General features: G+C 40.9%; 1 protein-coding gene across 2 annotated transcripts in view; it reads right to left on the bottom strand.

The window, feature by feature from the left end:
- Crim1 (cysteine rich transmembrane BMP regulator 1) overlaps window positions 1-13,694 on the bottom strand; it is a 192,886-nt gene that overhangs the window by 25,086 nt on the left and 154,106 nt on the right. Inside the window, exons 9-12 of one of the 2 annotated variants that reach the window (XM_008823363.3) lie at window positions 8,095-8,251; window positions 6,300-6,421; window positions 4,996-5,205; window positions 861-1,076 (exon numbers count right to left, since the gene is read on the bottom strand). In XM_008823363.3, the coding sequence (XP_008821585.1) occupies window positions 861-1,076; window positions 4,996-5,205; window positions 6,300-6,421; window positions 8,095-8,251 (705 nt within the window). The remainder of the gene's footprint in view (window positions 1-860; window positions 1,077-4,995; window positions 5,206-6,299; window positions 6,422-8,094; window positions 8,252-13,694) is intronic. The other variant, XM_008823366.3, reaches the window with a different exon arrangement.

Genomic DNA, 13,694 nt, shown 5'->3' on the forward strand with positions numbered 1-13,694 from the left:
GGAAGATTAAACCAAAATAAAGTCAGTTGTTCTGCCAATGTGGTAATTTTATTTATCAGTTTAAATCTGTTCTGAAAAAGCCATTTATTCTACTGTTAACTGGAATTACTATTTTAATGATAAAACTAGTGACTTACATTTACTATCATGATAAATTATAATTCTTTCATGACCATAATTTTACCTGCTAAAGTATAAAAAATAAAAAGAAAGTACTAGTATGCAATATTCTTGTTCTGAACTTATTAATCACAGGTTGGGGGGCACATATATTTTCAAAGTATTTTCATCAACTATAATTCCAAAGAATTCTATTTACATTATTTACCAATAACTATTATTTACATTTGTTAGATGACTTCTTATAGGACCGAAGTCATCTGGCATAATAGTACACGTGACTGCCTCTGCTAAGGTACAGTCCTTAGTCTGAGGTGTTGGGCTAAAAAAAAATAGCAGAAAGAAAACAAAAGCCTTTCTTTTTCTGCTGTTGGTTTTTTGTTTTGTTTTTGTTTTTGAGACAGGGTCTCCCTGCAGCCCCAGCGGGGAACTCACTATGTAGACTAGGTGGCCTCATCTCATAGAGACCTGCCTGCCTTTGCTTCCCAAGTGCTGGGATTAAGGCATGAACTGCCATGTCCAGTCCAGCCCAGCCCAGCCTTTCTTTTCCAAAGCTAACTCCGGCACCATGAGTTTTGGTTGAGCTAAGTGGGGGCTAAAAGGGAATGAATTTGGGACGTAGGCATCCAGATGCCCCAGCATGAGTTCCTAGGCTCACTGTGTAGTGCTGGTCTCACAGAACAGACAAACAGAACTGAATCCTTCCCCCCGAATATGTGCCGTGGCACCATGCTGGTTACCTGTACACTGCGGGCAACAGGAGTCCTGGGTGCGTGAGGGGTTCTGGCAGAGCAGTGGTGGGCAGACCTCGGTCTCACATAACACCCGGCCACTGTGACAGGTGCACTGAGTACAGGAGTCAATGTTCCATGTTTCTCCTTCCACAAAGTACTCTCCTCCGGGTGCATGACAAATGGATGGAGTGCTGAGCTCTGGCTTCTGCACCACAAAGTCATCTGAGGAACAATACAAAAACACAAGAAATTATTCATCTGCAGTCTTTACAACTCCTAAAGAAGCTGATGGCTGAACTGTCTGAAGAATATCTCACCCTATTCTTATGCCAAGAACAGCGAAGGAGAAAACAAATCCCATGCCTAGAAACACAATACAATGGCAGAAGAGCTAATCTCAGAAAGTGAGGTTCAAGTGGTTGAGTCTGTCAATATCCCTGAGAGAATTCAATAAGAGAATTAAATTACAGACAAGTGTGCGCACCGGAGCATCCCTGCAATGTGTAGGGGTTGTCAGAATAAAGATCTCTCATTTATGGAATACTTGCTGTGGCCCAATTATTTCCAGGCTGAGCACTTTCCACTTACTCATTTCATTTCTTTTCTTCCTCACACTGACCTTCTAAGGGAGGCACTATTATCCCGTTTTACATGTTTTGGAATGCGAGAGCTCCCAGCATTAAGCATAGTGAAGGGGCTGGAACCAAAGTCAATGGTTATTTAACATAATGGCTATGCCTCTAAATTAAACAAAACTTCCAAATGATGAATGTCCTGTCTATTTTATTATCTTGGGATTCCGAGCACTTTTATGCTTAGAAGTCCGGCCCACTGTCAACAGGCCACACCTCACCTCAGCCAGCTGCCAGAACCAGCAAGAACGCCTCCATGGAATCGGAATCAACAGTCTGAAACCCTCACCTGAGACTAAACATTTGTTGGAGACATCATAATCAATGAAGGACATACCCAGAGGCTGATAACTTTGATTTCTTTGCCCAGAGGAGAGGTGGCTTTGGTCCCTTAGTGAGATGAGAGAGAGAATTTAATGTTGAAATGTCTGCAGAAGTACTGGGAGTTGCCCTAAAGTGGTGCTGGGGAGTCTGAGGACATTAACCATATTCCTGGAGTCCAAACACAACAAGCATTTCAAGGAGGTGTTGACAGTGCTAAATCCTGCTGAGAAAGGGTCTGGAGACATCGCTGCTGGCTCAGGCCTGGAGCTCAGCAGATGCTGGGGTTGGAGGAACCACCCTGTCTGTGCAAAGATGCTCAGAGCTGAGTGCATCGGGGCTGTTATTTGCAAAGCAGTGGGTGGTACACGAGTCAACAGTACTGATGGGCTACAGTGGTGAGGGGCTGACCTTCAGGTTAGGAGGCAGCTTTCAGAGCAGGTTTATCTCAAGGGAACTAGGAAGGGTGAGGACTTTGCCCAGGCAGACATACTTCAGAGAAATGACAACTGTACCAAGCGGTCAGAATAGGAATGGCAGAGAGGGAAGTGATGAAAAGGAAAGCTAAGTGACAACATGCTCAAAGCACATTTCCTGCTGGTCTATCGAGAGGAAAATTGTTCCAAAGAGCATCTGTAAACTAACTTTGGAAAAGGCTCCCTGATTGCATTCAAAAAGGGCTTCCAGGAGACAGACAACTGCAACTGTAGCCCTTTTAAAGGTTTACAAGTAGATGAGTAGTCACCATTGGGAAAAAGACAAGTGTCTGCAGGGGTCCTGTCTCCCTAATCTCTTGGCTATACTCTGCAAATGCTTCAAAGCAAACAGGAGCTAGAGAGATGGGAGAGGAAAAAGGTAGGGATACGAAAGGGGGAGAAAGGAATCTAAGACACGCTGCCATTTGGTAATCACTCTACTGGAAGAGCTTAAGAGCTGCTCATTCATCCTAGGATAATGGCTGCTACACCACACCAGAGAAGTAAGGAAATGTTCTTTAAGGTAGGAGTCCAGAGTGTAGAAGGAAGGGCTCTAGGGTCTGTATAACTCACATGTGGCAAACCACTTAAGATCTTAAAAAGATATAACTCTACACATGCATAAACAGGAATGTTTTTTGTACATGCACAACCAGACAGTCACAATGTGAGCACGTGTGCGTGTGTGTGCGTGTATGTGTGTGTGTAGAGGTCTACGTCAGGTGTCTTCCTCAGTAGCTCTCCACCTTATTTATTTGAGATAAAGTCTCCCACTGAACCCAGAGCTCACTGACTTGACTAGACTAGGGGGCCAGTAAACCCCAGGGATCCTCCCGTCTCTGCTTCCAGTGCTGGGATTACAAATGTGCACTGCCCTGCCTGGCTTTTTTTCTTTTTTTTTAAATGTAGGTGATGGGGATCAACTTGGGTCCTCATGCTCACATGGCAAGCACTTTATCAACTGAGGCATTCCCCAGCCTCAAAAATATGTCAATTACTATGTGCTTAAGAATTTTCTGTCTCTGAAATAAAGAAACTTTTGCTTTCATTGACTTTCAGTTCTGTTCTGATCTGTCTTCATTTCCAGCTGTCTGACTCAGATTTCTTCACCAAGGTGTGTTTAACAGAGAACCAGGTGCAGGCCTCCACTCTACACACACACCTATAATAAAGCATGTCTTGTGGGAACAAATTACTTCTCTTTCTCAAAGGGTCCAGAGAGGTGTATGAAAATAGAAGCAAAACTATCTAGGGGAAGAAGGGGGACAAAACGGTATAGAGGTGAGAAAGGGGAGGTATGGGAGGAAAGGGGGTGAGAAAAAGGGTGGTATAGGGGAGTATGCTCATTATATATATACATACAGTACAGCTCTATCTGAAAAGGTCCTTATATAACCTAGCACCATATACAATAAATTATATTGAAGCGTCCATACAGTTTTATCTCATCAAACTGCATTTGATCTGGTGGACATGGCAACTGCTTATATTTAGCTTGCAAACAATGTGAAAAAGTAAAGAGTTGACAGTGAGCACATCTAACCACATTATGGGAAAACAAACAAGCCACTTATTCTGCACTGTAATGTGTCATGTATGAAGACACGGGAGCTATCAGTTTGATAGTAACTGAGGCATACAGAATCTCATAGCTCAAAGGGGCTTTAAGCATCCCTTTCCCTTGTTCCCTGCCATGAGAGGTAAGGTAGGTACAGTCTGACCAACATGAGTTCCCTCCCAGACTAGTCCTGCGTTGCTGCAAAAAGAGCAGGTCTCAGGCTGCTGACTATACCTCTGTATAGAAGGAATCATCCAAACTGAGATAAAGGAAGATGGACCGAAGGAAAAGTACTCATGGCTCCAAAGTACAACAGTGCATTTAAATGTTAAGGCCATTGGTGGGAGAATCAAGACTTCCCTTCTCCATGCTATCCAAGCTATTTCACTCTGGGTAAAAAGTGTTAATCTTTCTGTCTGTTTTCCAAATGAAAGATGGCCTAAGTGTACTATTCCCCTAACAAAGTGACCTGCTTAGAGGGAGGTACAGTATGTTGAGCTCATTACATAAAAGGCATGAAATGACATATTATGGTAACAATTACTGTTACTGACAATCACAATTCAGACTCTCATGAATTAAAAATCTGTTCTATTCTTCTAGCAACTTATGTTGATGACTGACTGCTATTATGACTTTAACTGTTTTGGATTTGTTGCCATTCTAAATGTCTCCATTTGGCAAGAGTGTGCCCCATGTCCATTAACTTAAAAAAGAACAATATCCACAGAGTTCAATGATTCTCTCCCTTCAAGTATTACCTGATAAGTAATAAACTTTTATAAAGTAAAACTTGCACCAATTCCCACCAATTAACTATGGTATGCAGCTCTACTATACTATCAGTGAACAAGAGAGGTAGATTTACGTACATAAGTCCACAAACCTCTTGAAAAAAAAAAAAAAAACAGTCCAAAGATCAATATAATTGAGTAAACCATTCAAAAATATGGAGAACCATTTCTAAAGCTCTAGAATATTCTCTGGTCTTTGGCTAATCATTCATAGTATCTGGCTCATTCTCTGGAATAACAGAAGCTACAGAAAGCTAAGATGTATCCAAGGACAACCCCACTTTGCCCCAGAGTCGAAGGTGTGTATGAGGCCCCACAGGGCCTGAGGTGGTTACACACAAGCGGGTGGCCGGCTTTTACCTGCGCATGACGGGCAGCACTGTCCAGGACGAATAGTGGGGTTGCCACAGGCAGGCACAGGGCAGGTGATCAGGGCACACATTTCCCGTCCATTGTGACAGTAGCACTCCCGACACCCATCATGCCAGCTTTCCTCATTTTTATGATGATGGCCATCCATGGACAGACATGTGCCTGACAGGACAGGTGGCCCGGCTGAAGCAGGGACCTCTGGACAGACAGAAGGCAGCCTGGTAAAGCAGCAGCTATGGCACAGGAGAAACAGCCCGCAGTGTCCTTACATGGAATGGAACCCAGCCACCAAAAAATAATGTCTAGGAAGGACAGTCCGTGACCCAGGAAATGCTCAGGAGAAGAACTTAAATCAACAGGCCCCTGATTTTGAAAAATGAGTCAAGAATAAAAAGCTTGCAAATAAGCTTCCTACTGGTGGGGTACTGCTGACTTCCAGTTCTTTCACTCTGCTTCATCATTTTTCATATAATAAATGAGCACTGCTTTTGTAATAGATGCTATTCATTTGTTTATAAATGGAGAATCATCATTCTAGAAATTTCAACTAATGAGGGAATTCAACTAATTCCCTGGGCCCCTTGCAACTAATAGATTTTGGATTCACAACATTTTTTTTTTCTATGACTCCTTCAATACATCATAAAAGTAACTGTTCAACTTTGGAAAAAAAAAAACAACAAAACTTGAGCAGGCTGTAGGGATCTTTTATTGCTTAACTGATGTATCATCTGACAACTGAGATAAGGACTCCAGAGGCACTCTGAGGGCATATTCAATGGCCTTGGGAACATCAGGAGGGAGAAGTCTCAGAGGTGCCTGGGATTTGTGCTATATAGCTCTCGGCTGCCATAGGCTTCTCAGTCCAAGTGCACATTCTCATGGAAAATTCTGTCATTAGGAAACACCTGAGTGAAGAGACTTAGTTACACCCACCTAAGGGTGTCAAAATGCAGCTCTTTCCTGTATCAGTTATATCAATCCCTCTCCTGAGGAGAATGATGTCCTCTTTACAGAGACTGAGAGAAACTCTTAGGCTATAAGTTCCCAAGACAAGAAACAGTGAAGAACTAAGTGATTAACTTGGTCAGTGTGCTTATCTGACTTGTGTTTGCTATAAATTCTGTTCTGAGTCCTATTCCATTAGGATGAAAGGAAAACGGTGTCCTGCGGGAGGTGCACAGCAGTGCCATTCATTTCAGAGCAGGCAGTAACCACTTAAACCATTTCATTTACAGGATGTCCCTCCACTCTTTATTTCCACGCTGTGAGGGGGAAGGGCTCACACTTACCTCTGCACCTGCAGACCAGACAGCCATGACTATCCTGCTGGAAGCCCAATGGGCAGGTTTTACTGCATGGCAGCTCTGGACATTTCTTACAGCGACAGATGTCACAGCCATGCTTATTCTTCCTGGGTAATTAAAATTTTGCCAGAGGTCAGAAAAATCAGATACTCTCACATGATGCCCAAGTATTCAGACTAAGGGTCAATGGTATCACCATTTAAGCAGAATGACTTGACCTCTGCTCTCAGAACTCCTGGATGATGTGTAATTAGCTCCCATGACCAAGGTTTACAATTGCCTGAACATTTATGTGCTTCTGGGATATGACTGTTCCCAATGACACAACATGGATTTAATTAGGAAAAATGGTGCCACACAGAAAAGATGAACGCACAACACCAAAGAATGGAAAGGTGAAGGATATGTATTATTGGTCACAGTTGGACATTAGCCTTAGGGACAAAAAGTCTTCCTTTATAAGAGCTGCAGGCTTCCCTATATGACCCTATTCTTTGAGAAATTTCATATGCCAGCAAAAAGTTTAACTACTGAATCTTATACAAGACAGAGGAGAATATAGGGACTCACAGGCCTGGAAAAGCTTCATAAATGCTTATGAAGAATAAAAGCCTTAGGCCAGCAAGATGGTTCAGTAGGTAAAAAGGCACTAGCTGCCAAGTCTGCTGATGTGAGTTTGATTCCCAGAACCCACATGATGGATGGAGAGAACTGACCCCTGCAAGTTGTCCTCCTACTTCCACATGCATTCCATGGCACGTGTACACACACCCAAACACCTAAATAAATAAATGTAAATAAAATAAAAGCCTTAAGAGGTCTTATAGGCAGTTCCCAGTAATTAATTGATTACTTCATTAAGTCTACTCTTATGTACCCGCTATCCGTGTACATAAAGAGTACGGAAAAGAGCTGGCGGGAACTTTATTTTACACCAGCAGTCAAGTTATGGAATAATTACAATTTTATTGGTATCACACTCATATTTTAGAATTAAAAATAGTGATGATTAATGTTTGCCTGGGGAAAAAATGTTTTTGAGAGAGGGTCTAATATAGTCCAGGCTGGCCTTGAACTGGCTATGTAGCCCCCACCTCCTGAGTATTGCGATCCCAGGCATTTACCATCAAGCCTGTTTTATTAAAAGAAGTTTTAGAATTTTTGAGAATAGTGTTCTTGTCTTAAATATCCAAGTAAGACTTAAGCACAAACTCAACCTAGAATTTTAAAAAGTGGAATTAAAGGGATAACAAGGAAAATGGGCAAAAGAAGATGAATATGAGTGTGTGCATATATATGCATGTATATATCTCAAACTGGGAAGGCCAAAAGACTGAGATGGGAGAGAGCGAAGGGAAGAATGATAAGACGTGATTCTTAAAGGGGATCAATTTTATATAAAGCAGAAATAAATGCTGCTACAAACTAAAGAGACAAATGTGAAGTGCTTATTTCTGCCATAGAATAACCTAGATTTTTATAGTGTTTGACTCAATAAAGAGTACTTAAAAACCTACGTCACAGCCCTCATCTCTAAGGAAACCCACCATGAACTGTCATCATCTCCATAAAAAAGTCAGAATAAAATTTGATTCGTATTTTAGGAGACATGATGCACTTCCTGATTTCTGAATCAGCTAACAAGAGTAGTCCAGCAATTCCTGACTCACACCACCACTGGGTCATTCAAACACACAAAACATGGGTATGGACACTTCAGCAAGTTACATTTAATCAAAAGTCTTCTCAATTTAAAAAAAAAATTCTGAAAAATACGTACAGGAATCCAAGTGGACAAAACTTGTCACACATTATGGGTCTGCACTTCTTGGGCCGTGGGCGGCACTGACAGATCTCACAGTTGTGGGCATCAGTGAGGAAGCCGAAGGGACAGTCCAAAGTGCAGCCCTGTTTAAGGCCCAAGCACAGCTCCTCCCCTGTGGAGACACAGATGGCATGTTTCTTCCAAAGATGAATAGGCCACAGCAAGTCACGTGATATCGTCCCTGAATCCTCCCACCTTCCATGTGGTTAAGCTTCACTGTTCTACCACAGCATCATCTATAGTTAACAAACATAGACTGTGCTATTTTACAGTGATTGCAGCACGGCTCTGTTCCGGTGGTATGAATCCAACTCTGAAATGGAATTATAAAGCCTAACTGAATCTGCTAGGCCTGGAGTAGAGACTAGGGTGGGTGGTCACTCTTAATAATTAATGCCTGGGTACAGTTTTCATGAATTTGCTGTATTAGCCACCTCAAACACTGATGACAATTTAATTCATGTTAACATATGGGAAACAGTCATTTATATTCCAGATTCATTTCAGACATTTTCTACTGTTTTCCATCACAGGTAACATGCTTCTGAACATTGAAAATACATTTACTCAAGGGTGTCAGGTGGCATCATAGAACACTACCTACTGTATGTAGCATACAGGATTGCTTTTATTTATTTCATTTTTGAGAACTTCATACCTGAACACTGTATTTACATAATTTATATCCTTCCTTCTTCAATTCTTCACACATCCCCCATCTCCCTCTCAATTTCTTGTTCTCTTCTTTGATTATTATTGTTGTTTTATACACACACACACGCACACACACACACTTTGTACTGAGTCCATTTAGTGGCTCTCATGTTTAGAGCTGACCTGCTAACAGGGATCTTGTGCTGGAGAAAACTGATCCTCTCTCCCTCAACATCTATTAATTGCCTGCAGCTCTTCATCTAGAAATTTCCTCTATCCCCATTGGCATTGCCAACTGATGTCACTGTGCAGGTCTTGTTTAGTCAGCTGTTGAGATGTCATGGGTGCAGCTTCCCTGTCATGTCCAGAAGACATGGCAATGGGCATCCTGGTCCTCTGGCTCTTATAATCTTTCTGTGATATTCCCTGAGCATACCAGATTTCTTACTTTTTCTTTTAAAGTTCATCAGCTACAACATAATAGAAACAAGTAATCACTGCTCCATATGGCTATCTTTCCCCATCTATGCTAACAAATATCTCAGTACTTGGGTGCACTTAACTGACTAAAATATATGCATTGAAGGAATATTCATATTAATGTGTAACTACCTACTATCTGAAATATTTAAGCCATCTCTTGTTAGCAGAATCTGGAGTGATGTTTAACTGTCTTCTGTTAGTCAGTTATTACATTATTTTAGAAGTTAAAAACAAAAGGAGAAGCAATGCCATCAAATGAAACTACTGAAGATATTAACTTCTAAAAGGATATTTTTAAAGTAGACACAGAGTTGAACAGGAAAAATATAGAGAATATCAATGTCAAGGTGGGGCAAACATGTCTCCAGCATAAATAAACAACTGGAGACCTATGTGAATTAAATGTAGGATTTGAAAGAACATAGACTTTAAGGAAGGAAGAGGACGTGGTGAGACTAGCAATACTTGAATTTTGTTCTGCAGACTGGTAAGATGGGGCAGAGACCATTACTGTTGGAATGATAAATGAACTGTTATTTTATCTGGAAGTCCTTGATATGTGAATATTGTAACAATGTACAAGTCACAGAATAAGAACAGAACACATTTGTCCCTTCCACAGACAAGTCTTATAACCTAAAATTAAATATTAACTATAATAAGTGAAGTGGGTCCATGTATTACATAAATATTTTACAACAGAATCTTTTGTGAATCTTAGCAATACTTCCACATTTAATTTGTTATCTTTGATACAGAAAAATATGATTTATGGTATAGTTTTTTATTTTGTCATTATCCTAAACCTTTTCATTACACATATTTAATATAATCTCATGAGTCTATATCACACTGTAAGGCAAGTGAATGCTAATTTGCATCCTTAAAAGAGAAATTCTAAGTGGCTCATTTAAAATTTGAAATTATGTGACTTGGAAGGAAGGTTCTTATTTTTCCTCTCCCATTATTAAAGAAATGATGAAAGAGGGAGACAATTTTCACAGCCACATTTCTTTTCCTGACACAGAGACCTAAGCTGTGATACCCTTTTTTCATTATAACATTTTTAAAGTCATGGCACCAAGTAGATTATGTCAGGAAACAGATGAATTAAAAACACTCCTGGAACTTGCCAGAGTCAGCATCCTTGGAGATTGATTTCCCATAGCTATGGAATCTGGGCGGATTTGTACCTTTATTTTTCTGATCTGTAAAAAGGCAGCCTTTCCACAGACCTTGATCTAGAACGCACGTCAGTCACCCTTAAAAACTACTGAATCACCAACAAGTTTAATGAATTTTTAAAACTAGATTTGTTTTTGGCTTATTTCTGTGCTATGATTTAGAAGGAAGCATTTATAAAAGTCTACATGTCAAAGACTTGGTTGTAGATTTGTCTTGCTACCTGGAGGTGGTGGAACCTTCAAGACACCGGGTCTGTAGAAAGAAGTTAGACCATTGGTGGCATGTGCTTACAGTGGATATGGAAACACTCCACTTCTGATCTTTCTTTCACCTGCTGGTCACCAGGTTCCCAGGGTGTACCATCATGTACCTGCCTGGCTATAAGCCCAAAGCAACAGACCCAACCAGCAATAGGCAGAAATCTCTAAAACCTTGAGCAAAACCAAACCTTTCTTCCACATGTCAATTCTCTGAGGCATTTGTCACAGCAGTGGAAAAGTGATTAGCATGTTAACCTATCTTGGCTTTAAACTGGAAAAAAATTCCAAATGTGTTTAAACACAGATACAGGACATTCGTGAAAAGGACTGGTGATGCCACTTCTAGCCCTTGGTCAGACTTGGGTCCATTCACCTGCAGGCTCCAGTCTAGACTAGCTCAATTCTGCTCCTCTCAAAAGGGGAGATGTAGGACAGGGTCCTATTTTCTTTAGGCTCATAGTCCAGGTCCTATCATATTTAGCATGAAGTGGGTGTTCAGTAACTGTCTGCTGAATGAATGCATTTACTGATGTTCTTGCTATGTGCTCCTCCATTGTCACCAGGAATGCCTTATTGGCAGAAGAATAACAGCTTGATAAAACTTACTCTGATAGCATTCAAGAGTTTTGAAAATACTATCAATTTCTAAACATCTCAATATGCCATGCACTAGTTCTCAAATAACATGGTAGGCTGGATGGCAGTCCTAGATCCATGATTACCAATGCTTTTTAGATCCATGATTACCAATGACAGACTTTTTTTTTTTTTTTTTTTTTTTTTTGGCCGTTTTGAAACAGGGGCTTCCTGTAGCCCCAGCTGTCCTGGAACTCATTATGTAGACCAGGCTGGCCTTGAACTCACAGAGATCCACCTGCCTCTGCCTCCTGAGTGCTGGGATTAAAGGCATGCGCCACCACGCATGGCTCTATGACAGACTTTAAAAAAGAAATGTATTATCAAAGCAACATAAAAATTAAAGTGGATTTACAAGTTTGTTTAGAAAGTTTTAGCACATCGTTTGAGACAGGTATGGAAAAAAAGGTGGCTTTGTGTTTGTATAGTTTTAAGCCTTGTGACTTTATTCTGGAAAAGAGACATCTGTTAATAAGGTCAAGAGGTAGGCAACTGTAAGGAGCATTACTACACTTTACTGCAAGTGAATAAAGTGCAACCTACGTGCATGACACAAAGTAGTCTGCAGTCCTCAGAGTTGCGCTGGGGTACTTTATAGACTTGGATTCTGGAGATTTCTAGCAATCTGTTATCAATTAAGGATGGCCATGAAGCTACTGAAACCTTACATGAAGAAATATTAACAATGTGAAGGGGGTTCCCTACTCTGGTAGGGTGTTCGTTGTAAAAGCAAGGCGCCCACTTCCCTTCATTGGATGTGGTAACCTTCTCGGGCTGCTTGACTGGTATTTTACAGTGGATATGCTGCCTCTTTCCTCCTTGCTGCTATTAATTTTATATGTCTGCATCAGCTTTTAGGTGAAAGTGTTATTAGTTCCTAGAATCAAAGAATGCGAAAATTGAGAAAGAAGTTACCAATAATCCAGTCAGACTCGTTTGATTCAAAGACATGGAAAATACGATGTCAAAAGATCGATGGGATTCAATTCATATAGATGCCATTTAATATGCAGTTTATACAGTAAAGGTAAAGTGCATTCTGTCTGGCTGACAACAACAAATATCTCTGGTTAAAAAGTTAATGTTATTAATGTTTGTATCAACAAAGCGTTCTGTCAGTAGTAGCTTAAGCGGTTTCAGTTTTACTTTTTGCTGCTCTTGCATATTCTTAAGCATTTTCTATCATACTCCTTTGTTAAAAGATGTCTTTGAGAAACTGAATCAGGGATAATTTACATTCTTGGTAAGTCCTTGATGTATTACTTTGCTTAGCAGTTTTACAGGAATGGTACTGTTACAAATTAAATCATCTAAGCCAAGCTATGTTCAAACAGTCAAACAAACAAACAAACAAATCCTTTGTCATAAAAAAAAAGCCAGGTGATACAAGCCTTTAATCCCAGCACCTAGAAGGCAGACAGAGGTGGATCTCTGTGGGACTGAGGCTAGCCTGGTCTACATAGTGAGTTCCAGGACAGCCAGGGCTACAGGAAGACCCTGTCTCAAAAACAAAACAAAACAAAACAAAATTCTTTATATATTATTTCTAGGTACTTTATTTTTTGTGGCCTTGGGAATTGACCCTAGGGTCTCTTGCATGACAGGGAAGTGGCTTTATCCACTAAGATACATGCTCTGACCTTGATTTTTTTGAAGACAGTGTTTGCTAATGCTTAGGCTGGCCTCAAACATTTAAATCAACTATCTCTGATTCTTGAGTGCTAGGATTACAGATATGCACCACCATGCCTGGCACCTGCCACATGCTTCTGAAGGACATACTTCTACTGGGCTTTTATTTTAACCCTAACCTGACAGTTTATAGTGTCAAAACTATTGATATTTCATCCTCTGTGTACCCTACAGTGCTTAGCCTATAGCAGCATTCAACAGATGCCAGATGAGGGCATGAGGGAATGCGTGAACAAACCAGGGAGAAAGGCGAAATATTTATTTGGTGTTGACCTTATTTTAAGAAATACTTCGTGTGTGTGTGTGTGTGTGTGTGTGTGTCCCCGTGTGTTGTACACATGTGCATGCACGTGTGGAGGCCAGAGGTTGCCAGCAGGTGTCTTCCTACATTGCTCTTCACCCAACTGTTTTGAGACAAGGTCTCCTATTGCACTAAGTTCACGCTCGGCTAGACTGACTATCCTGGGAGCCCCCACAGTTCTCTTGTCTTCCCTCCCGGTGCTGGGATGACAGGCATACATTGCCATGCCCAGCTTTTTACATGGTACTGGCTATCCGAGGTCATATTCTCATCCTCGAGCAGCAAGTACTTTTCCCACCAAGCCACCTGCCCTGACCCTATTTTAAGAACTCTTGATTCCAACA

This window comes from Nannospalax galili, unplaced genomic scaffold (genome assembly GCF_000622305.1).
Source record: "Nannospalax galili isolate Female #2095 unplaced genomic scaffold, S.galili_v1.0 scaffold929, whole genome shotgun sequence".
In the NCBI taxonomy this organism is placed as follows: Eukaryota; Metazoa; Chordata; class Mammalia; order Rodentia; family Spalacidae; genus Nannospalax; species Nannospalax galili.